The 26,021-nt window shown below is 37.6% G+C and overlaps 1 protein-coding gene across 3 annotated transcripts in view; it reads left to right on the top strand.

Moving 5' to 3' along the window:
- The window catches only part of LOC127426858 (rho GTPase-activating protein 23-like), a 70,461-nt gene continuing 44,440 nt past the window's right edge, over window positions 1–26,021 (top strand). For 2 of the 3 annotated variants that reach the window (XM_051673895.1, XM_051673894.1), the window contains exon 1: window positions 15,193–15,453. In XM_051673895.1, the coding sequence (XP_051529855.1) occupies window positions 15,400–15,453 (54 nt within the window). In that variant the 5' untranslated portion in view covers window positions 15,193–15,399. Of the gene's footprint in view, window positions 352–15,192; window positions 15,454–26,021 lie in introns of those variants that run through there. The other variant, XM_051673896.1, reaches the window with a different exon arrangement.

Here is a 26,021-nt window from a genome sequence, read left to right as displayed (position 1 = left end):
CTGGTAAAAGGACATGTGCGTGAAAGAGCAGGCGTTCACAGCCACTCCGTAACCCTAGAAAGAAAGGAGAGAGTGAACGAGCGACAGTGAAGGAGGAGGGAGGAGAGAAGTGGAGGGCAGCACTTTGAGGAGGGGACATTGGCACACCGGTGACTCCACTGCCACTGAGAGCGAAGAGGAGTGTGAGAGACGCAGGGGATGAGGGATCATGGTTTTTCTGAGGCACAGCAGCTTGTGTTCACGTCTGATGTCCTGGAGAGTGTGTGAACGGTGTCTGAAGAGATTAGCTGATGTTCTGTGCCATGTCAAGAACTAGGAGTCTCGGGCACGCTCACTGAAGACATGGCTCAGGTGAGGTGGGGACTGAGGGTGGGTCACTCACACACGTATCACACAATTCTTTTTATTCGCAGAGAGTGAGATGCACACATATTCACAGGTCTAAACAAATATCACAATGCAGGCACACCATGCTGGGAGTGTGTAACATTAATATTCAAAGTCCCTGTGTCACGCCGGCAAACCCTTCAGGTGCTTAGATGAGCAACAGTATGGGAAAGGGGTGGGGGAATGGAGTTATTCTCTGTGTATAATTAGTTTTTTTTTTTTTTTTTAGTAACACTAATGTTATAGGATTATAAAGAAGTTCATTAATTACTAATAACTGATTTACAAATGCATTGTAAGTCATTGAAATGCAATTATAAGAACATGCATAAAAAGGGTGACTTTCAGGAAATGCCTGCTAAATAGCAAACCATTTTACTTTTCATGTTATAAATGCTTAATAACAATAATTCAACATTCATAACCTATGAAAATGTACCTCAGTGTAAAGTGGACACCAGTGAAGCATTTATTATGGGGTTTTCAACATTAGAAACCTGTACACAAAAGTTCAGTATGGTTTAATATGGTCATCAGACTTTTCTATATGCTGTGTATGAGCATAAAATCATGATTTGCAGAGAACTTTAGGTAACTAGGACAAGATAAAATCGTTCTTTTGACATCAACATGATAAGGAAAGTGACAATACAAGTGAGTCAGGACATTACAGTAATTAATATAAACACAAAGCGGACTGGAAAAATGATGTAGTCCTTCCTTTTCAATTTCATTTCACTACATTAGTCTATTTTGTTACATTAAGACATAAATCATGAATCACTTTGTTTTTTGTTTTTTTTGTTTTTTTTTAATAGTATGTATATAAATGTATTGTTTGAGCCATTATAACATGAAAGTTAAAATGTTCACTATTTGGCAAGTATTAGATAAAAGTTGCACTTTTTATGCATCTTGCTGTAACTGCACTGACATATTAGTCATTAATGAACCCATTTATAAACCCTTAACAAAGGGAACATTAATGTCAAGTGTTACCTTTACTTCTTTGTGTTTGAAAGCTGGTTGAGCATTGTTGCAGAAAATGTTAAAAGTGATCAAATGTGAAAGAAGTCACAATTACGTTGCCACGGTTGTTTAAATACCAGATCGCCTATGGATTTTATGGAAATTTATGGAAAATCTATTCAGGAGATTGGCACATAGCCACAGATAGTAGCTTTGCATTGCTGTGTGTTTTTGTGAATGTGTGAGGATGTTAAAGGGACAGATCACCCAAAAATTAAAATTATATCATCATTTACTTACCCTCGTGTTGTTCCAATCCAAGCCTTCTTTTTTCAGTGGAACACAATGTTAGGCAAAATGTAAGCTTCAGTCGCCATTTACTTTCATTGTATAGAAAAAAGATTCAGTGAAAGGGAATTTTGAATGAGGCCAACATTCTACCTCTGTCTTTCTTTTTAGGGTGACCTATCCTTTAAAGTAAAATATGTGTGTTTTTGTTTCTTATTAAAATGACAAGGGCATTCTTGATTTCCAAGCAGAAATGTCTTTGTTGCAGTGTGACTTTGGTCAAAGGCATTATGAAATTGATGAATGATTCCACCAGCTTTGTCGCATGTAAAAATTTACAGTAACACAAAACTTTACAAATAAAGCCTTGTCCAGGCATAGATGGCAGGAAACGTCTCGGCTGCTGTAAATGTTCTGTGAAAAAACCTGGAGCAATCATTAGAAAATAGGGTCAAGGATGCTTAGGGAAACTTGGCTCATTGACTCTGTTCCTGTTGTTGGCATGTTGTGAGAAGTGTAAAAATTCTGTGGGTAGAACTTGCTATTTTACTTGGTCTTCAGATCAGTTTTACAGTTCAGTTTGTGGTTTGAATTGGAGGGAAGAAGGCTGGTTGTGGAACACATGATTTATGTTAAAGGGATAGTTCACTCAAAAATGGCAGTTACAGTATGTCATCATGACTTTCTTTTTTTCTGGGGACCATAAAATAAGTTATTTTGCCAGGCTGCTCTTTTTCATACAATGAAAGTGAATGGTGACCATGGCTGTCAATCCAGATTTTCAGTAAATAACTATATTTCACTCTGTCCTCACACAAAGGGCTTCAGAAGACTTGGATTAAAGACTACTTTTATGGTGTTTTTTTTTTTTTTTGGATCTTGACAACCACTTATTATTTTCATTGTTTGGAAAAAAAAAACAGCTTGCACATTCTGCCTAACATCTCTTTTTGTGTCCCATGGAGGAAAGTCAAATAAATAAACATGTGAGTCAACATGAGAGTGAGTAAATTATGACAGAATTTTCATGTTTGGGTGAGCTATCCCTTTATATGTGAGTGTGTCTTTTTTCCAGGCCCGAGTGTTTTATCATGAGTGGTGTGCATTCAAGTGAAAGGGAGAGGACTATTTTGGTAACTGAAAGATTTGATTGACACAACCAAACTGAAGTCAGGTCAGCGGGGATCCCGATAAAACCTGCATTTGCCACACATCACAGACTGGCTTTGACAACACTGGAGGGAGTGGTGGCCATATCACTAAGATGTTACAGATAACATAAACACTTGGAAGACAGGAAAGTGCAATGGGTGTGTAAACTGTACATGTAAATGTAAGTTACTTGATATGAGACTGTAATGGGCTGTAGATGTGCTGAGAGAGAATTGAGGAAATGGGAAATGGCAATAAGAGAACAGGACAGAAACTAAAGCTTAGAGCGGCATGGAGGAAATGGAGAAGAAAAAAGAGAAAGACAGATCTGAGGATATATCAGAAGCATTAGACTCCAAAAAAGAGACATGGCAATTACGTGAGCAGTTGATGTTTGTATGTGAGAGAGAGTGTCGGCAACTGTAGCTTTAGTTTTGTTATCACCCTCAGGGTTCGGTCCAACTCATTCCGTGTCTCAGTACTTTCATTGTAGCAGTTAGAGCTTTCTCTGTTCCTTCTCTCACTGCACTTTCCTTTCATTCATGTTCTCTCATCTTCCCCTCTCTCTGTTTCCCCACACTGTAAAAATAATTATAATATCAAGAGAAATAAGAAAGAGAACTTGGCACAATATAACATATGAAAATAGTTGTCCCAAAATGGTACTATTTAAATAATAAGATTATATTCAGTTGATTATTATTACTGTGTTGAGTCCATACTTATCGAGCAACAGCGGACGCATGGAAACTAAAGACTATTCGCAAAAGGAAAGGAAAGTTCCCAAACTCTTTACAGATTTACTCTTCAGAAAAGCCAAATGAACGGCAAGGTCCTTAAAAGACTTCTCAGCGAAGCAGATTTTGGTGACATTACATATACTACAGTGGTGCTATTAACACTAAGGTTATTGGTTCTCAGGAAACACATAGGCCTACTGATAAAATGTGCATACTGATACTGATAAAGTTAAAACTGTCTTCAAAATGCATAAAAGTAAATGTAAACATTACATTTTGCTGCTGAAATCAGTCTGTGCATTCTGAAATTTGAACCACTGCCCCCAGTGGCCAAAGCTGGAAGTGTTGTTGAACATATAGGGACATGTGAGCTCGTTTCTGGCTGAATTGTCCACAGAGTGGTGCCAGAAGAGAGTTGTATTTTTAGTTGTAAATTATGAGATAAAGTCATCAGGAATGCAGATTTTATTGATCCAACTCCCTATCCCAAACCTCAGCCCTAAACCTAAATGTCAGTGGAGTAAAAATTTAATTTTAGAGGCAGTGTTGGGCAAAAAATGTAGCAAGCTAAGCTACCAGCAACACAACAGAAAAATGTGTTAAGCTAAGCTAAAAGCTACACTTGAGGGAAAGCAGCAAGTTACACTACAAGCTACACACCAAGAGTAGCTTGCTACATTTAAGCTACTTAATTTTGTTTTTTCAACCAGGCCCACAGAGCATACTGTCATAGACAAAACATCTAAAAGACTTAGCATATTTATCAAAGCCATGGTGCAGCATAGTACAATAGCGTATACAAGTGGTGCAATATAAAATGTCTGTGCATGTAAAAAAATTAAAAAAAAAAAAAAAATCATACATATAGACATGCTACCAATACAAACCCTTGTGTTCAATATGCAAAACCACTATTTTTACATTTTATTTTTCATATTCATACTACTACTTCTACAAACCCATACCTATTTGAACATAATTTCCTTTGCACATTCCTGAACTTATAACAAGACCCTTTTAAAAATCAGACCCCGTGTTCCAGTTCTGTTCTAGTTATTATATGGTAACTAAGTTTCTCTTTCTCTCTCTCATACACACACATACAGCCACCACAGACTCTGTAAATGAGCAGTGCTTCTGATGCTTGTCATCTGCTCCTCATTTCTGACTGACAGACTAACAAACAGCAACAGCAAACAAGCCCTGGGAAGTTCTTGAAGTCTTTATAATGATCTACTCCCATACAAGATTTGTTCTCTCTCCCATGCTTGTTTATGAGATACTGTTGTAACACAGGAAACATCAAAAATCTCTGCCTTATCTTTGTGTTTTTTCTCATGTGCACCAATGAGATTAAATGGAGAGCAATTGGGGAACTCTCCTGCTTTGTTTAAGACCCCAATAATCTCACATGCGTCTATTGTAGAATTTCAGAAGAGATCTCAACCATGTCACAAAACTGTATGCAGATTTTCTAAGATACCAAAGTCTGCAATCAAAATTCAGAGATTTCAATATGAACTTAAATATTTAATATAAAAAATGATCTGAGCTATGCTATCCACCTTAATTTTGTAGGTCTATACTTTTACTGTATGTCAACAATTGTCTCATTTGCTTCAATTTTTACTGATCCTAAAAAAAAAAGAAAAAAAAAAAAAACATTTAGGAGAAACATCTGAGACAAATTAGATACTAAGGATTTAAGTCTCCTGAGCTACATTGTAAAAGTGCCAACCTGCGATTGATACCTTAAGTTTGCAGGTTACATTATTTATAATTGATCTAACCCTTAAAATTTGATCTATCCCTTAAAAACCCTTTAAAAATGGTTCGGAAATGTTTAATAATATTTTGGACTTGAATGAAACCAGTTAATTTAGATGTTACCACAAGAAGCACATTTTTAGGTTACCACATTTTATTGTGAAAGAGCAACATCTGAGCAATAAACATTTCCTCTGCAAAGTACTTTAAATTCTGCAGCAATAGTAGTTTTATTCCAAAGTCTGTACTGTAGACCCTGAGATCTCGTGTATCTCCTTTCTGCAGAATGTGTCAGGGGGAGGGTTAGGGAAATAGAGCACTGAATTGTGTCCTATTTAAAACCTAAATAGAGAGTCATGGATACTCTTTATTTCTACCACACAGAATTGCCTTTGTCAGAATGACTTAGATAGAAACATTATGCTTAAATAAACATTCATCATTTTGTGGCACAGAACATAGCAGGGTTTATTTAACGAGCTCAACTCTGTTTTTACACTGAATTCACTGAGATTTCACTTGTTCCTTTTCCACTGTTGGATACATATCTTAGTGCTTGTACCTGGTTGTGTCACAGTATTTTTTACTGCTCATTAGTTTTATAAAAGACCAATGTATTTATAAAATATATCTTAAGACCTCTCTTAAAGGAATAGTTTACCCACAAATGGAAAGTCAGTCATAATTTACTCACCCTCATGTAGTTCCAAATGTGTATGACTTTCTTTATTATGCAGAAAACAAAATTAGATTTTAATGAATAACTCAGTTTGTCTTTTCAATACAATGGCAGTGGATGGTTTCTCATTTTAAAGCTTTAAAAAGGACCCAAAAGTATTAAGTAGGCCATGTGACTTATGTGTCATATTCCAAGTCTTCTGAAGGAATATGATAGGTTATGGTGAGAAACAACCCGAAATGTTCACACGAGAACTTGCGTCGTTTAGTGCTAATAGCATTTAGGTGCGTGAACTATTCCTTTAAAGCTCTAACGTATAATTTATGAACCACTAGCTGCATCAAACAAAATCACAAAAATAATCATTGCTTCCAAAAAGGCTTCCCAAACACTGATCGGCTAAACAAAGAGTCCTGCCCCAAACTCATGCCATCGATTAAGCCAGAAGTTGTTTACACTCTATGGGAGATCAACTCTTGAATGGCATATTTATAGTTGTCTCTGCACATTTTAACATAAAAAATAAATAAATGTCACACTTGCTACACATTGTCATTGTCACAAATATACTCTAAAATCTGGTTCTAGTATTTTATTCTCAGTCATACAGGAGAATAACCAATAGGCCAATAGGCATCTGTGTGTAACATTAGCTGGAATTTTATGCCTTGATAATCATCTCTGGCCCCATCTCTTGGCTCCTAAATAGACATTCCCTCTGTGGCACTATATATAGTATATCAATATAGAGTGGCAACTCATTCGGAATCTCTCCCCAGCAATACAACCCTGTCATTCGTAAGGATGCTAATAGCTCTATTAAAATGCTTCACAGGAGGCATGTTGCATGTCTCCAGGCAAAACAAATCCCCGTTTCATGATGCCAGCTTGATGAGAAGAGGTCGCATCAACATGACATCATCATGCGCTGTGAGAAGTTGATGTCACCTTGAGGCATGATGGACAGTGTGTTAACTTACTCTTCTCTTGTGCTCATACTTGATGTTGTAGTCAATATATTGTGAATTTATTGTAAACAGTACGTTTTTGTGGCCTGGCTTCCACTCTCATACAGAGTGGAATTCACAATGGCTGTTCATTAAGGTTTATCCAGGTTATAAATAGTCAGTGTAAGCCTGGACTGTACTGCGTGGGACGTATGGTGGCTGTCAGATAGTGAAGAAGACATGAATTTTTCTTAGTGCATTATGTCTCAGAGAAACCCTCAGTCTTCGTTTCAACAAAAACAGGATCACTGCAAACCCACACTCTAAAAAATGCTGGGTTAAAAACAACCCAAACTGGGCTATTTTAACCCAACTACTGTTTAAATATGGGACAGGGCACATGTTGGGCTAATCTAACCCAGCAATTTGGGTTGTTCATTTAACCTAGCATAATTGGTTGTTTATTCAACCCAAATGTTGTTTCATTTTTACAGGAATTTTGGCTTAATTTGATCTCTTAAGTGGGTGAATGTTTTCAGGTTGTTTTATTCTCTACAAATGTTGTAAAATAAACCACACTGTAAACAAATGTTAACATGGTACCTCATTTATTTTGGACAAATAATTACGTTTTTCAGGATTAAAACATGCAATAAGTACTGTACATTTAAACTCAAGAGTTTTGTAGAACAATAAAAAACATTTATAATTATTGTGTATAACTACATTAGGCATTCAAAACATTAAAAAAACATTAATGTTATTTTTAATTCAAGTTTCTTTTAGCAGAAAACTATTCATATTAGAAATTAATCCATAAAATGAATTAAATTAAATTGCAACTTAAAACTTTGCACAGGCCTGTTTTGCTAGTGTAGGGGTAAAATCACTTACTAAGCTTAAAAGTGTGAAGTTATATCCAATATTACAACAACCCTTACATTGGTTTTATCACACTAAATTCATGTTAACACATAATGTTTATGTCTTGTGGCTATACTTTTGAAACAGTGTGTATTTTAACATTTATGGACTGGCCCCATTCACTGCCATTGTAAATGCCTCACTGTAACCACAATTTTAAAATAAATGAGGTGCGGTAATCAACATTATGTCACAAATACTGTTGACTGAGCTGAACTTCTAACCTGGAATATTCCTTTAAAGCTAATAAGATAGTCCCACCCCAAACTCACGTCATTGGTTGAGCCAATGTTGCTGTGAAGGGCTGGTCGGGATGCTCAAACAAACCAAGCACACTTTTTGTTTACACTTTTCAGGGAAATTTCTTACTTATATAGTTGTCTCAGCAAAAAAGGCTGGCATAAGAAGAGAAAGTATTTTAACATCAAAAATACTTCAGATTTAAGGAAGAGTAGAAGGAATAATTTGGAGTTTTAGCCTGTAATGTGAGGGTTTTACTCTCAGACGACCATATGAGCAGGGCTTCTGCGAGAACAAAGCAGGCGTTTCCAGGAAGTAAACATGCTCAGCTCAGCTAACCATATTGTGTGTTTATTTTTACCCTTTGCCAGACACAGTGGAGTAGGAGGTCATACTTGGGTGCATGCATGTGTGTGTGTGATGAGAGGTATTAGTAGTGGGGCAGGATGGTATGGTGAAAAGGGTGGGCGGCAGCAACAGGGGAACGTGGGTAGTGAGTGATGTGGGAGGCTTAAGTACTCGGGATTAAGTCTGTTGTGTAACAACTGTGGTCTGTGGGGATGAACTAAAACAGAGCGTGTACACTGCCACTCTTCTGTATGATATTCTATATTAATGACATTATTATTTATATTAGTTAGCTGAGCTAACTTTAAATATTAATGTGAATGTGAAGGTACTGTATAGTATTTTTGTTTTAATACAAGCAGTACACATTTGACTGGCTATAAGAATGGCTGTTTGTGCTGGATCATGTGACTTAATTTGGGTTAATGTAAGGGTTGCTGCGGATGTAGGTTGGGATTAATGACAGATGAAGCTGAATAATTTCAACAAACATTTCATTTCTAACCATTTTGCATCAATACAGTACATCTAAGTACATTACGGTGGACTGAGAGGTTGGGTAAATATTATGGGAACGTTATATGTTAGATGTGCTGTGGATCAGCTCGTGAAACAACAATGTTAATCTGATAATATGATCTGAAACCGACATTCACAATAAATACAATAGCTAAATTGATTAATCATTTAAAAGGGAAACCACTGCAATACAAAGACAGCCACTGGTTTAGGATTATTTATGATTAATGTTAGCTAATAACTATTCATACACATAACTATTTTGCAACATCTAAACTATCATTCATACTGATTGTAATAATGATGATAATAATCGTTGTAATGATCATGCGGTGCTGCAACCAAAGTAAAAGTATCTTCAGCGGTCTGAGAAAGGTCCCAAAAACAATCACACCACTAGGCCACGATACCACACCCTGCTCTCTCTGAAGGGGAAATGAGAGTTGATGTAGGCGTTATCTGTGCTTGCAAGTGTCCACCAGCATACATCAGGCATGCACATATACACCGATCAGCCACAACATTAAAACTACCTGCCTAATATAGGTCCCCCTCGTGCTGCCAAAACAGCTCTGACTTGTCGAGGCTTGGACTCCACAAGACCTCTGAAGGTGTCCTGTGGTATCTGGCACCAAGATGTTAGTAGCAGATCCTTTAAGTCCTGTAAGTTGTGAGGTGTGGCCTCCATGGATCGGACTTGTTGGTTCAGCACATCCCATAGATGCTCAATTGGATTGAGATCTGGGGAATTTGGAGGCCAAGTCAACACCTTGAACTCTTTGTTATGTTCCTCAATCCTGAACAATTTTTGCAGTATAGGGCGCATTATCCTGCTGAAAGAGGCCACTGCCATTGCCATGAAGGGGTGTACTTGGTCTGCATCTTTAGGTATGTGGTACATGTCAAAGTAACTTCTACATGAATGCCAGGACCCAGTGTTTCCCAGCAGATCATTGCCCAGAGCATCACACTGCCTCCGCTGGCCTGCCTTCTTCCCATGGTGCATCCTGCTGCCATCTCTTCCCCAGGTAGATGACGCACACGCACCCGGCCATCCACATGATCTAAAAGAAAATGTGATTCATCAGACCAGGCCACCTTCTACCATTGCTCCATTGTCCAGTTCTGACATTCATGTACCCATTGTAGGCGCTTTAATGTGAGCCTACTGGGGCAGGGGTCAGCATCACACCACTGTGACTACGCAGCCCCATATGCAGCAAGCTGTGATGCACTGTGTGTTCTGACACCTTTCTTTCATGGCCAGCATTAAGTTTTTTCAGCAATTTGTGCTACAGTAGCTCTTCTGTGGAATCAGACCAGACGGGCTAGCCTTTGCTCCCCACTCGCATCAATGAGCCTTGGGCGCCCATGACCCTGTCGCCGGTTCACCGGTTGTCCTTCCTTGGACCACTTTTGGTAGGTACTAACCACTGCATACTGGGAACACTCCACAAGACCTACCATTTTGGAGATGCTCTGACCCAGCCATCACAATTTAGCCCTTGTCAAAGTCGCTTAGATCCTTACACATGCCCATTTTTACTGCTTCCAACACATGAAATCAAGAACTGACTGTGACTGACTTGCTGCCTAATATATCCCTATCTATCTATCTGTCTGTCTGTCTATCTGTCCGTCCAGTCATCCATACTTATGTTCAAACTTGCATGAGAAAGTATTACAACTGTACTCTATACAACTGTACTCGGTCTACCCTATATAAATAGATGCTCAAAAAGGAATTATTTGTGGCATATATTTATGTGTTTATGGCTGAGCCGGATGTGGCAGTTCGGGAGAGAAACACACACGGCAGCTGCATGTGGCTCTCTCTTTCCCGAACTGCCACATCGGCTTGGCCTTATCCCTCTCCTCGGCTGATTAGCCCAATTGGGGGCCGGCCGTGCGCACTCATGGCCCAGCCCTGCCCTCCTCCTCGTCACAACATGTTACTCATCAAAAAGAAAAAGAATCATTTTGCAACATTAATAAAATAGAAAGCATAACAGATCCTGTAAATTTGTTTAATGTTTATTTGGTTAGATGCCAATCCTATATATTTCATGTGGTTAGACTGTGATAGTGTGTATGGCTTGCATTGGCATGCTGGAAGGATTAGTAGATTATATAATTAGGGAACTCTAGCACACTGGGGATTGACAGATGTATACCCACTTTTCTGTCCTGTCTACGCCAGAAAAGGGCAGATGTTTGTCTTCGCTTGACCTGTAACACATTAAATGATAGCACGCTTCTGACAATGACATTTTTGTTTGTAGAAAAGTTTTTATATCTGTTTGATCCAGCAAAATAAATAACTTGTGTTTTATTTAATCATAGGTCAAGATGTCCACAAAAATCAAGTCCTGTACAGACAGCAGAATGATTGGGATTTCAAGGGAGTAAAAGATATTTGCATTAAAGTTTGGGTTTTCCACCCAGGGCTTTAGGGCTGTGAGTGGCATACAGGTGATCTCACAAATTGTCTGAGATTAAATGGCAATAGCAATGCTGTGGCATGCAGCATCCAAATGGACTGCCCCCTCTACTGTCCCACCATCTGCTCTCTCTCTATTCACCTGCCCCCTAACACATTACTTATTACTGTAACACATCCCTCTTCCTATGTTATTAGGTCTTAGGACAATGCTTGCAACTTTTTGGAGACCAGTTCATAAATACTTGGGGATTATGTGCATATGTTAATGTTATGATTGCAGTGTCTAAGAAATTTGCCCTTTTCATATGTGGCTAAAGGGTGTTGTTAGGTACAACACACAGCGGAGTGCCAGCTGTGACTATCTTCGCAATATAGCAAGGCCTCAAGTGCCTTATTCGTTTTATAAAATGGCTACTACTTAACAACAATATTAGAGACACATTTTGATCAAAGGTGGAGCGTGTAATTTCTGCACCACAAAATGGAATTGCAGTCTGTTTAAGAGGCCCCACTGGGTCTAACATAATGTCAGACTCAACCAATTTGGGTGGGACTACTTGTTTGATACAGTACCTCAGTACCTGTTTTGCATCATGGTTGTTACTATATTATGTACTTTAACATGGCAGAAATACCATATTGACCAATCAGCAGCCAGGACCAGGATTTTCAATTTCAAAAATGTATAAAGTATACCAAATAGAATTTATAATGCATGTAAACAACAGTTAAATTTATATGTATCATCATTACTGCTGAACAGTAACTGATGCACAATTGAAATGTACACGATTGCTCTTATTGTTTTTATGATGTTATGACGTTTGGAATATTTTCCTAATGCAATCCGAGATAAAGCTGTAAATATTGTTTTGACAAGCTGATAATAGAGAAAGGGAAATGTATTTGTTTCAGTACCCTCTGCTGGTAAAAGAAGTTACTGCAAAAGTGATGCTGATAAACAGTGTTGCAGATGTTATGCATTGTGTTAAATTCTTTTTGATATAACAGGAGATAAAATGTGGCAACAGAAATTTTGTTTACTTGCAGGACATTAGTGTTCTTGTGTTTTTAGGTTAAATTCAAATATAAAGATACAAAGCATTTAGATTTCTGCACCTCCTCTATTGACTCTTTAGATTGAAGCCATTTTATTTTTAACCGGACTAACAAGACTTGAACAAGCTGAAGTTTAATGTTCTTTAAGTGATAAAGTTGTAATAACTACACATTGCTTCAAACTTTTGTGGGGGTCTGTAAATTTGATCATTGGCCCCACATGTCAGTATGAGGTTTCTTTGTGTAATTTTGAGCACTGTATGCATAATATTAATGTTTTCTCCTCTTTTATTTTCCTCTGTGCTGTCCCACAGTGTTTGTTATGTAATACATGTAAGCGAGTGAGAGTAAAAAAAGAGAGAGAGTGTGTGTGAGTCTGTACTGCCTTAGGGCTTGTCACTTAATATAAGCATCAAAACAAGGTCTCGCTTCATTTAACAATAGTTCCATACACACTCATGGGACATGATGATGCAGCTGCACACAGAATGACAAACCAGGCGGACAAACTAATTTACATCTATAGTATGAAGAGGGCCAAAACCATTTAATTCAGTGAACAGAGTCTGTCTTAGATTATAGATACACTGGCGGCCAAAAGTTTGGAATATTTGGCTAAAGGATGTTGTTAGGTACAACACACAGCGGAGTGCCAGCTGTGTGGAAAGATATTGGTACTTTTATTCACCAAAGTGGCATTCAACTGATCACAATGTATAGTCAGGACATTAATAATGTGAAAAATTACTATTACAATTTTTTTTTTAAATTTCAGAACTTCTTAAAGTACTTCAAAGAGTTCTCATCAAAAAATCCTCCAAGTGCAGCAATGACAGCTTTGCAGATCCTTGGCATTCTAGCTGTCAGTTTGTCCAGATACTCAGCTGACATTTAACCCCACACTTCCTGTAGCACTTGCCATAGATGTGGCTGTCTTGTCGGGCATGTCTCACGCACCTTACAGTCTAACTGATCCCACAAAAGCTCAATGGGGTTAAGATCCATAACACTCTTTTCCAATTATCTGTTGTCCAATGTCTGTGTTTCTTTGCCCACTGTAACCTTTTCTTTTTGATTTTCTGTTTCAAATGTGGCTTTTTCTTTGCAATTCTTCCCATAAGGCCTGCACCCCTGAGTCTTCTCTTTACTGTTGTACATGAAACTGGTGTTGAGCAGGTAGAATTCAATGAAGCTGTCAGCTGAGGACATGTGAGGCGTCTATTTCTCAAACTAGAGACTCTGATGTACTTATCCTCTTGTTTAGTTGTACATCTGGCCTTCCACATCTCATTCTGTCCTAGTTAGAGCCAGTTGTCCTTTGTCTTTGATGACTGTAGTGTACACCTTTGTATGAAATCTTCAGTTTTTTGGCAGTTTCAATCATTGTATAGCCTTCATTCCTCAAACAATGATTGACTGATGAGTTTCTAGAGAAAGCTGTTTCTTTTTTGCCATTTTTGACCTAATATTGACCTTAAGACATGCCAGTCTATTGCATACTGTGGCAACTCAAGAACAAACACAAAGACAATGTTAAGCTTCATTTAACTAACCAGATAGCTTTCAGCTGTGTTTGATATAATGCAAGTGATTTTCTAGTACCAAATTAGCAATTTAGCATGATTACTCAAGGATAAGGTGTTGGAGTGATGGCTGCTGGAAATGGGGTCTGTCTAGATTTGATCAAAAATGACTTTTTTCAAATAGTGATGGTGCTGTTTTTTACATCAGTAATGTCCTGACTATACGCTGTGATCAGCTGAATGCTACTTTGGTGAATTAAAGTACCAATTTCCTTCCGAAACAGCAAAATCTGTACATTATTCCAAACTTTTGTCCGCCAGTGTACATTATCCAACAAATAAAATAAATTCTAAGGAAATAGAAATATGTATTCTAAGTACAGTTAGAAGTATTTCATTGATAATAGGACACAGCAAGATTAATCAGATTAATTAGAAGGCCACAGAGAGTTTATCTTTCATTAAAGCACATGCCTATCTACTGTTGTGTTTGAAGTTTGAATTTACAGTTTGAAATCGAAATTGAATAGAAAACAGCACATTCAAAAATCGTCATGCAATTTTGGAAAGATTGTACTTCTTTTTCTGTGGATAATAAATATAATGCGGTCAGTTAAATATATTATTTTTTACTTTGAACATGAAGACAAAAGTATGGACAATTTAAGTACAATATCCAAACCTCTTCAGTCTTACAAGGCTTTCTGTTACGAATTTGTCTCATTAATACAATCATTAATATAATGAGAAATGGAAGAAGTATGCCTATTATTAGTCCTAAGCACTATGAATCTGTATTTGGCGTCGTGTAAAGATGTTATTAATTTATTTAATTAACTTCATTTTATTTTTTCTACCTTTTGTATATTTGGAGTTACACAATGTTGCCTGTTATTGTAATAATTTGATTATGCATAAAAAAAAAAAAAGTTATTTAAAAAAATTAAAAAATCTTACTTTATGACGTTACACCGCCAATCACACACTGTTGTGAAAACGGTGTCATTTGAGGTTTTGAGCCCCGCGCTTGGTTTGGGAATCTCTAGACTCCGCCCAAAGCATAAATAATATTAGTTGCTCATTGGCTGAGAGGAGTTGTTGTACGTTCTGAAGGCCACGCCCATCGCGCTGAGGGCGGGATGTTTGTGTCGGGCGAGTCAATCTGGACGCAATGTTCAGTTATGAATAACTGCTCTGGAGAAATTTACATTTACATTGAGTTCCACTCGCTGAGAGCCACATACAAGAATAGTGTTACGGTGTTTAGCTTCAGTTTATTCTTTGCGCTTTTCTTCTGCTTGGAGATTGTAATCGCAAGTCAATGCCAACCTTTCTATAGTGTTTTTATTATTATTATTATTATTATTATTATTATTATTATTATTATTATTTATTGATTGAACAAAATAGCCCAATGAATGGAGTTGCTTTTTGCCTTGTTGGAATACCTCCAAATGCAGAAACTGGAGTAAGTTTCACTTCTTGATATATTTTAAGATGACTGTGTCTGTGACTTCCTTGCATACTTGTTTACTGCAACTTCACTGGTAATTTAATAACTCAGTGCCATGACATGCTTTTCTTTGAAGAGGGTGAATGAGATCTCCATAGGTCCTATTTAGTTTTTATTGGAAATTAGGTTGTCAAAAGTTATGTCAATATGTTTTATCCAATATGACTCTTAAATGGCTACACAGACTTACGGAGATGTAAAAGAAGTGTGCTAACATTCTAGGATATGTATAACATCACAGTTGCTTGCAAATTGCTTTTTGCAGTGAGGTGCTAGAGGTTAAGCTATAGGTTTAACCGTCTTAACTTACAGACAGATATACTGTACAGTATTATAACAAAAGTGAACTGGAAGAAAAACATGTGCCTGACTAGAGTAAATTCCATATGTCTGCCCCCAGAGACAGACAGAGGGGACATTGTGCCTGTCACTCAAGACCCCACACAGAAGGGGGGGGGGTGATGCATGTCAGTGCCCATTGTTCCATACAGTACAGAACACTGAAGCGCACACTGGTCCATGATGCCAGCTGCATCCTACCCATGCTGTAAAACTTAGTCAGTTAAACACTGGAACTCCCCCACCCTCAGTGGTTGTAGCCCACTTATTTTGTCTTGGATACTTAGCAGTACAGTATGATGTGGTTAATGTTGTGGCCTTGCATTGGACCTAAAGGGAAAAAGTGGAATGTTGTTGATATCAGGGAGGAATTGATTGATTATGAAATGTTTGGATTGTCAACAGTTGAACAAAGTTATGTAGTAACTTGTATGTTATAATTAAAAAGTGTGTAATTGTCATTTAAATATTTTCTTATACCAGCATAAATGTTCCAGCTTCTGTACAAGTTAAGCTCAATCGACAGCATACATGGCCTAATGTTGATAACCACAAAAAAATAATTGCAAATCATCCCTCACTATTAAAAAAAAAAATAATAATAATAAAAAAAGCGCAGTTTCAGAAAGGCACTTAGAGGCAATAGAGGTGAATGGGGCAAGTCCATGAATGTTAAAATAAACAATGTTTCCAAATAGGGATGCACCGATACCACTTTTTCTCTTCCAATCCGATTCCGATATCGGAAATCTCAGTATCTGCCGATAACAATCCCGATCCGATACCAGTGTTGTTTTTTTGCATAATCGGTTTAGAATATCTTTACATTATTGTGTGGAACTAATTGGGTGTACTCTTTAATATGTAAAGAAACACAAACCTCTAACTACACATTATTTCAATATAAATGTATAGCTTATTAAGAAAAACTTTATTGTTAACTAGTATACTGGATAATGTAGCTGCAAAATTAACAGTGATTCCAGTATAAATCATCAGTAGAAAAGAAAGCTTTTTTTTTTTTTTCAACTTGTATCTGGACTTTAAAGGATTCAGATCTCTTATTTGTTCAATTTAGTTGTAAGACATTAGTCCACTTTTCATTCACAGTTATTTTTTGGAACCCATTCAACTTAAATATTATCATAAATTGTAAACAAATACTAATGATGACAATAATAATAATAATAATAATAATAATAATAAATTTTTATTAATATTATTATTATTTAATTTTAATTTTAAATACAACAGTAATATATTTAAATCGTGCACTTTTTAAACCCTCACACTTTTATTTTGACATTCTAAACTCTCCAGGAAGTCCTGTATGTGTCTGTTTATAGGCAAGTTCACAGTAGTTTAATTAGCTTCTTATTCAAATTCTGGTCAAATGCACCTCGTGCCATTCTAAATGCATATTATAAGTGAACCGAACTATTGAGCATCTACATCTGAGAGATGCTGTTCTTGAGTAGCGCTCAAATATTGCGCACCGCTGTGAAGGCTAAAAATAGCCACGAGTGCATCACCAGCCTGTGCGTGAGTTTGTGTCAACAGAGCAGCACCATTCACTAACGCGCTGGTGCTACGCATACTATATATTTACTTAATAAACACAGCCTTTTGTGATTCACAGAGCTATCGCACGTCTTCAAGTGTTTTAATGGTTCTTTTATGTCATTTTTGGAGCTTGACAGTAACGAACATGACTAACACACAGTATCGGATTTGGATCGGGCTCGTCGGACCGACATCCGATCCGTCTAAAAGCTTCAGTATTGGAGCCGATACTGATCTAGGTATCGGATCGGTTCGTCCCTATTTCCAAATTATATACACAAGATGTAGGCCTAAACATGTTAACATGATTTCAGTGTGATAACATGAACGAGTTAACGAGTATTATGATGTATACCAGATTACAAGGTTTACCGTTATTACATGCCGTAGCGATTTGGTTAATTTTGACTTCTTGTGACTATACTTTTAAAACAGTGTGCATTTTTACATTTTTGGACTTGCTCCATTTACCTCCAGTACAAGTGCCCTTCTGTGCTCTTCTGTAACCGCAATGGAACATAGAGGCTAAATTTGGATTCGTATACTGTACTTTGATATTTCTCTTACTATGTCTGCCGCACAATAAATAGCAAGAATAATATGGTAGTATGTAATTCCAAGTTTAGCCAGGGAGAGTGTTCAAGAAGCCTGTTTGAAAACATCAATTATTTGTGCAATTCTGCTTGGTGATGCTAGTGGTATAGCAATTACAGATAAAAAAAAAAAAAAAAAAAAAATTATGTAATTAGCTCTTTTCATTTATGCTGTTGATTTTTCTTCAAAGTCCACCTATAATGACCCACTGTTTTACTGAACCATGCACATAAACATGAGTTTTACTGCATGTAGGAGTGCCGTGGCACTTGTAGAATTCCTCGGAGTGCTGGGAAAGCTGTATTAGAATCACAGCTGTATTCGCAGAGCAGTTCGAGTACAACAGGCTCAGACACCTGCTTTATTCGGTTTTGGACATGACTGATGTTTGCTAAATTGCTAACAGTACATTCAGCATGTTCTATTTGAGTCACTGAGGCAGTACTCATAAAGCTCAGAATAAGGCTGCTTAATTAGTCTTGCAGCACTGTCTAATAACATAAAACTGGAGTAGTATTGCTTTTGTTTGACAGGAAAGTATGGTAAGTGTCAATCTAAAGCAAAGTAGTCTATAGGCTAGCTTAGTAAGTAAGCTAGGTAAAGGTAAGTCCAAAGTGGGCTTGTTTTAAATTAAAGGCTATTATTAAAGCATAAAAATGATACAAATTTCCATAAACAACAGATACTAGTGTATTTAACCACGATGACACAAACAGTACTCATGCTGACTTACATCACTGTCACAATATAGTTTCATAATGGCATCATGCTTAGGCCTGCCGATGCAGCCCCACTTAATAATCGAATACTGGAAATCAATGGCTTGGCATTAGAGCTCTAAATGCATCTGTCGATATTCCTGTTCCAAGCAAAAACGCTAGTTTCATTTTGCTGTGTTTGCAGTGGGGTTCCATACATTGAGTAATTCAGTAAGTTAGGCAGTAATTGGATGCATACCATAGGACCAGTATTCAGCTCAAAGCCACCTACTGCCACCTAACGGACAAAAACAACTGGAAACCACACAAGCACCAAGCGATGTGTTCCTAGAAATTAACTTGGGCATTCTGTTTTTTGTCAGCCTGATCTTATGAACATTCATGACTGTGGCGACATTTATGCAAAATTATATTATGTGGTTCCTTACACAGATTGCGGCAGTTCCTATGTGAAATGTCCACTGTGTGGTGCCAAAGGCAAGTTAAATTTTCTCCCAAACAGATAGAGATGTATGCTCAAATTTTAAATCAACAAAACCTTAAACCTTAATTTAACCAGTGTCATAAAAAGCAAATGTGACATAAAAAAACACAATGTTGAAGCAGCCATGCCATTTTGTGGCGCTTCTAAGGTAATTTGGGCTCATATGTCCACTCATGTGTTCTACAGGAATTGTACCCCAGACCTTTGCATCGCAAGTGCAGTGCTCTATCAGTTGAGCTACAGTGCGATTTGATCACGCTTGGACAAGCTTGTAAATGCTGTCGGTTATGTAATGCACATGTTTATTTATCGCCTTACAAGTCATGCTCTATAGTAAAAAATGTTGATGTCATAAGATAGCATTGTGTGAGGAAAGGCGAAAAATACGTGTTTATGAACTGACCTTTTACTTGTGATTTGTGAGAAAGGGAATAAAACTCAATGTTGTAGCATCTCTAGGGTTCATTTCACCAGGAAACTGCTGCAACCTGTAGAACAAGCCACTTAAACATTTTGCAAAAATGAAGGTATAGTAATGTGATTCTATGAGACTAGGTTGTTTTTTGTTGGAAAGGTGATACTTTCAAGTAATGACTTTTACTGTGTACTGTTATGAGAAGCTGGTGAAAGTTGGGGGGACAGATATCTAATTGAGAGCTGGACAAGATATCCAGATCTAAAGTTGTGTACACCACAAACTTAGAGTTGAATCGAATACCATAAAACTGTCTCTGTCTATTTGTGAAAAGTCTACACTCGATTGATTTCCAGGCTTTTCTTAGACATACACACGGTGGTAACAGTTACAAGAACAAAGCAAGGTAGCATCAGGTTTAAACACATTATACCCTCCTCAGCACTTCTGTCATATTTCAAAATGTGACTTAGTCTAATTCATCTCTTAAGTGATAAGGAATGGATTGAGATACAATTCACCAAGGCTGAGAAGCTGAAAACGTTCAGCCTATAATCCTTAGTTTTCCCATACCATTGGGGCCTTGGGTTACCAGTTATCTCTGTATATATTATAGACTGTCCTCAATAATTAACTTGGCCCTTGCCCCAACTTGCTGACTTTGTGTATGAGGGATTGAACATGCCCCCTGTGCATCAGAAGCAAAGGACAGTTCTACAGGCTTGACGAGAGAAGCTCTTGGTCCAATTAAGCTAATCCAGTAAGATCTTGAAGAGGCAGAGATTGGTGCCATTTCCACATGGGAAAATGCCTGCGGGCCTCCCAGAACTCTGCTCTTCCTCGGGGATTCAAGACTGGCCATTAACTTGCTGTCAGACTTCAGCATTGACCTTCTCAGAGTGACAAGTAAATCACTGAAGAGCATTGAAGCAAGGTCTTTCTCTTCCTTAAGTGATCTACTTGTGTTCGTGGTCTGCATCAATCCTCATCCCTTGTCCTTTCGCTTAAGACAAAAACACTTCTTAGCTCATTATTGGAATAATTGAGTTTGGAGCATGCTTAAACTTTGACCCGTCTGCACAAGAATAAGGTGGGGCCGGGATACAGATTGGAGCCAGTTGAGCTTGTTATTGAGTGACACTTTTCAGAGTCCCAATTTTGTTAAATATATGAAAAGAGCAAACAAAATAATGGGAGAGAATGAGGGTAAAAACAGAGAAAGAGTAGGCCTCTGAATGGGCCTTGCTCATATCTGAGAGTGGGAGGTACAAGACAGGCTTGATGTTGCCTTTGAAATGCAGTATTGACAATGAGCCACTGTCTGTACCCTGCTGGAGTGGAGTGGGACCTGCTCCTGTTTAATGAGAGTGTGGGGGCTTGGGTAGGTTGGGGGTAAAAGGTCAGACAGAATAGCTTCACCCCTTTCTCAGAGGTGAGATGGCTTCAAGAGGCCTTGTTTGAAGACTGACAGTGGATCACAGGAGACCTGCTGCACTCAAAGGGAGGTAAGAAGGAGAAAGAATCAATTTTCTTTTTGTGGAACAGAAAGGGAACATTCTCAGCCCAGCTGGGGACTAGTACAAGAATGTGTGTGATATAAAGAAATACAGAAAGGAAAAATCAAGACCCCCCCCCCCCCAAAAAAAATAAAAACAGTACATAAAAGACCATAAAAGAGCAAAAGGAGAATTACCGGTACAACTGAGCAAACATGGTTTGATGAAACATGAAGCCTTAGATGCAGTAAACAAAGTTCTGTTCTCTTAAGTCAAGCGCACACTTAACGACTAACAGTCTTTGTTTTCAGTCCTGTTGGTGCACACAGTACACGACTGATCGCAGACTGGGTATATCAACAACACAATCATTCGTCCCCAGCTAAAGCTACGATCCTGAAATTCATTCACAAACTCACGCACATAGCAACATGAGAGTTTATCCATGGTAACGTCAACAAACAACATGAAAGATGGGCCCACACCATATTGCACTAATTTGCACAGATTGGGGGAAAAAAAGAAAACTCGCTGAAAATAATGTTGAGACAGTGTTTTGGGAGAGGGGTGATATATTTTTATTTAATTTTCTTATTATTATTTTGGCTCCTGCTTCCCAGTGCCTTGCTATCTTCTTGTCTAATGCCTTGTCTAAAATTCATTAGCTGTTGCTCATTGCCGGTCTCTCAGTTGTTGGGACAGTGCGCACACCTGACCACGGGTTTGAAATCCGTTGTAGCATTTGTGACTAGTCGGAGCCAGTTGCAAGGGTGCACACATTATACGACCATCTGTTTTGCGATCTGAGACTTCTAATTGCAGACCAGTCTCCTTCTCAAAGCATCAAAGGAGATGAGCTAGAGTCATGTAGTGTGTGCTAGGTTTTAGGGCCCGTTTACATCTGGTATTAAGATGCATTTTGAGTAACCTGTTTGAAACAACACAACACTAAGACAATGAGTGAAAATGGGGTCAAAAACATTTTAAGATTTGTCCACTTCAGCCACATTCAGAGGTGGTCAAAAACACGTGATCACCCTGGGCTCGTAGTATAAACACCCAGCCGTTAGAATGCCTTTGAATAGCAGCAAAGCACTGCCTACTAGGGCTGGGCAATATATCGAATATTAAAGATATAATCGAGATAATTTTGCTGACGATATAAAATTGACCAATATCGTGAATATCGGAAATGCAGAACATTGTAAGCTGTCAAATACACATTGCCTTTTCTGTGTCAAATTAAAAGCTCCTTGTGAAGTTGAAGTGAATACAACAGCAATTTTGGTGTCAAAATAAAAGCCCCAGGTGGAGGTGAAGTAAAAAGGTCATAAATATATTACTTTTGTATAATTCAAATCTAATAATCAGAATAATAATGATAATTCAGCATTATATTATAATAATAAAACCTGACGTGTCCCACAGTAATAATTTTGTATTATGTAATGTTCAACTGGGGTTTCAAAAATAAGTCAGTGAAGTAGCTTTGCACTCCTTGTTCATTCACAAAAATGTATTAGTAAAAACATTTGAAGGATATTTAAATAATTAGTATTTTAAATAATGATTTTTATTAAGCTACTCTGTATAATTTTAAATGAAATATAAATATAAAGTCCATATCAATGAAAATGACTGAATTTCATTCTCCCTTGTGTTTATTTAATGAAAAACAAATTATTTTTTAATAGATTTTTATTTCATGTCTTTAAAATATTGAATCTGCTTGGCTACAGTGGCTGTTTGGATGAAATGATGGTTCCTCTGATTAAAAAAAACAACAACTTTTGAGCCATTTTAGAGCAAATACATAATTATTGAGATATATAGAATGTCGTCAATAGGCTGAAAATTATTGAGATATAGTTTTTTTAAGACATATCGCCCAGCCCTACTGCCTACACACCTGTCAATCAACTGCTGCCCTTTTGAGTTTTTTAACTTTGCTGGTTACATGCAGCTTACACAAGCACTCCACTAACATAACTGAGAATTTACTCTAAACATCATGTTTGTGCCTAGATTAAATGCAAGTTTACTGGGAGAAACTGTGCAATGTTTTGTTTGCGTTTTCTTTGTCTTGTACTTTTTTGCGCTATATTATCATGCAGTAATACACTGAGGTAGTGACTGATGCAACAATCATGAAATCAAGACACTTTCCCCTAGAAATACGTACTCAAGTGTGTCGTGTTTCGCATGTTCACTTGTGATCGAATCACATCTTAATACCAGGTGTAAAAATAGCCTAAGTGTGAATAAGGAGGTTGGGATTTGCCAGGCACACGTCTACTGTACTTCCACAGTGACCTGGTTGTACAACAGCCCCATTTGTATGTGCAGATGGTACTCTGTGAATTGCTATGGCAAGCCCCAGTGATTCTGAGCTGTCCATCCCATGTTATTGGACTCACCTGATGTAAAACAAGTTAGCATAGCTGCGCTTAGTTTTGGCTTTAGTTTTAGATTTAGTCAAAGTGCAACATGCGCCCTGGGCATTCCATTCTTAAGACCTCCTGTCTGCTTCATAAGTTCTGTGTTTGAGTTGTGTTTATTTGTAGTGCACTCCTTAGTCCTTACCTTGGGAAAAGGTAACCCAGTAGAAGACCATCACATACTATTCCTACTCACTCTAAGGTTGTATTATAAGAAATATTCTATGAATCTAGGTCTGTACAATTTGAAAATTACAATTAAGACTGCCGCGATTAATTCATCTTGAAAACTGACGAGTACAGCATGCGGCCCTCGTAGAGCCATCTTTTGCGGCCCGAATTATGACTTCATCATCAAAAATATATTCATCAATATCAAATGTGTATGCATTGTGAGGTGTCCATTTTCAGGAGGATTTACAGTAGTGCTCTGGATTGCTGAATCACAGCACAGTTACAGAGGAAAAATATACACTTATAGTTATACAACAACAAACAATATCTGAGCAAAGCTGATGTTACATGAGACTGGCGGTCAGTCTCCGCGCACATTCATAGAAACAGTACGTGCACTCTGCAGTCCTATCTGTAATGACAACCTAATGTGCAAGTTTTAAGTAGTCTAATGCACAGATGCTTGATTTGTTTCACCTCTGTTTGCGGTGGCAAACGAAAATGCGTGCTAAAGAAACACAACCTAACACTTGAAAAGAACCTTGAGAAAAAAGTGAAAAGCATAGTGGGTAATTTGGAATTATTTTGGATTTGTTACTTGTTACGCAGTTCGCTAGCAATGTAGACAGTAAATACACCACAAACAAGCAACGCGACAAAACTAAAACGCTCCCATTACAATAAGCAAGGCATAGACGCAATGTAAATAATTAATTTATTGTGCCGTGTAGAGAGCAGAAATCTGTGTGCGAAACGTAAGTGAGCTTGTGCTGAACTACAGGGCTCAAACAGTGTAAATCTGCAGTAAGTGACCGCTTTAGTGATAATAATAGGAAAGTTCTAATATGGTCGTGTTGCTCGATTTCTGTGTACAATTTACTGAAAAAATAACAGTTTAGTTTTGTCATGCTATTAGTGGGTCAATGTTAATGTACAGTTGTATAAAACTGCAATAAAGTAATTCAGCTCAGCAGTTCTCTACTTGCTTGTTTTGAATGTGTAACCTACATATAAAATGGCATGAAGTTGAACAAGTAAGTATTCATGTAATTTCTTTTTATCAACATTAATAGTGATAGAGTGAATATTTGCACAAACTGTGTTCCTAGTGTCACTGTAGTGGCATGGGGTGTAACAACAGTGTGGATGTGCTTTTTTTGTGCAGAGGACTCGGGTACGATACCGCCTTTACCACTTTTTCCTTGCAGTGATTTGTTCACAGTGAATGGCGGGGATAATTGTGCAGCCCTATATGAATCCCATCAGTGGTCTAAAATAAATGAAAATGGAATACTAAAACATGTATGAGATACATAAAAAGTAACTGTAAGATTCCTACAGTGATATTGTGAAGTAGGACACGGTACTGGATAAACATGCTTGTTTGTCCTGGAACAATATTCCTATCAACCAGTTAGATTCTAGGGGTAGGAAAAGGGTTAGGGACAGGATTAGGACTATGTTTGTTTGACAAGAACATTGTTCCAGGAACAACAAAAATATGTTGATCCAGGAAAACGTACTACTTTGCAAAATCACAATCACCAATATAAGAGAGCTGGCTCTTACAAAACATTCCAAGGGACACAAAAGAGTAGGGAAAAAAAGGGTATGAATCCAATAACAATAAAACTTCTATAAGCCTGATTCTCAGAGTTGAGATGTTATCGTCTGTGAATTTTACCTCAAACATTACAGAAGGTTAGTGTTTTATGCTTTCATTTCTTTACTTTTCAATTCATTGGCATATTTGTTTAAGGTTTCATCAACACACATTAGGAATATCTGAGCTTGTTTCTCAAATATTTTGAAGAATTTATGGATGATGTGACATGTTTCTTTGGCCCAGTTGTCAGCATCACATGATTGGTATGCTATTTTCCCCACAAATATCGAGGCACTTTCTATTCCTGCTTGGTGGAAAATCAGATCTGGCAGCCTCTCTGCTCAAGTGGAATGTGAATGGAATGGGAAGAGGCTTGACGGACAGTCAGAGGAAGAGTAGTCTTATTCTTTTCAGAAGGAATATTTGAGCCATGTTGTCATTTTCAGACTCCATTGTGTGGGCTGAAGAGGACAAAACGTGCGATTAATTGTTTATCAAGTCAGCAACATAAGCCTATTCTGTGGATTTGGTAAGCCAGAGGGAGAAACAGCAGAGAGAGAGAGAGAGAAAGAGAGATTTATAAATGTGTATATTTATAGTAAAGTGTAGCAGCAGGTGCTGTAGAGTAATAGATAACTGGGATGCAATTGAGAGGGTGGGTTTGAAAGATGACATTGCATAGAAGCCAGCTCATA

The sequence above is a fragment of the Myxocyprinus asiaticus genome, chromosome 36, assembly GCF_019703515.2.
Source record: "Myxocyprinus asiaticus isolate MX2 ecotype Aquarium Trade chromosome 36, UBuf_Myxa_2, whole genome shotgun sequence".
NCBI classification, from domain to species: domain Eukaryota; kingdom Metazoa; phylum Chordata; class Actinopteri; order Cypriniformes; family Catostomidae; genus Myxocyprinus; species Myxocyprinus asiaticus.
This window is presented reverse-complemented; position numbering and strand designations above follow the sequence as displayed.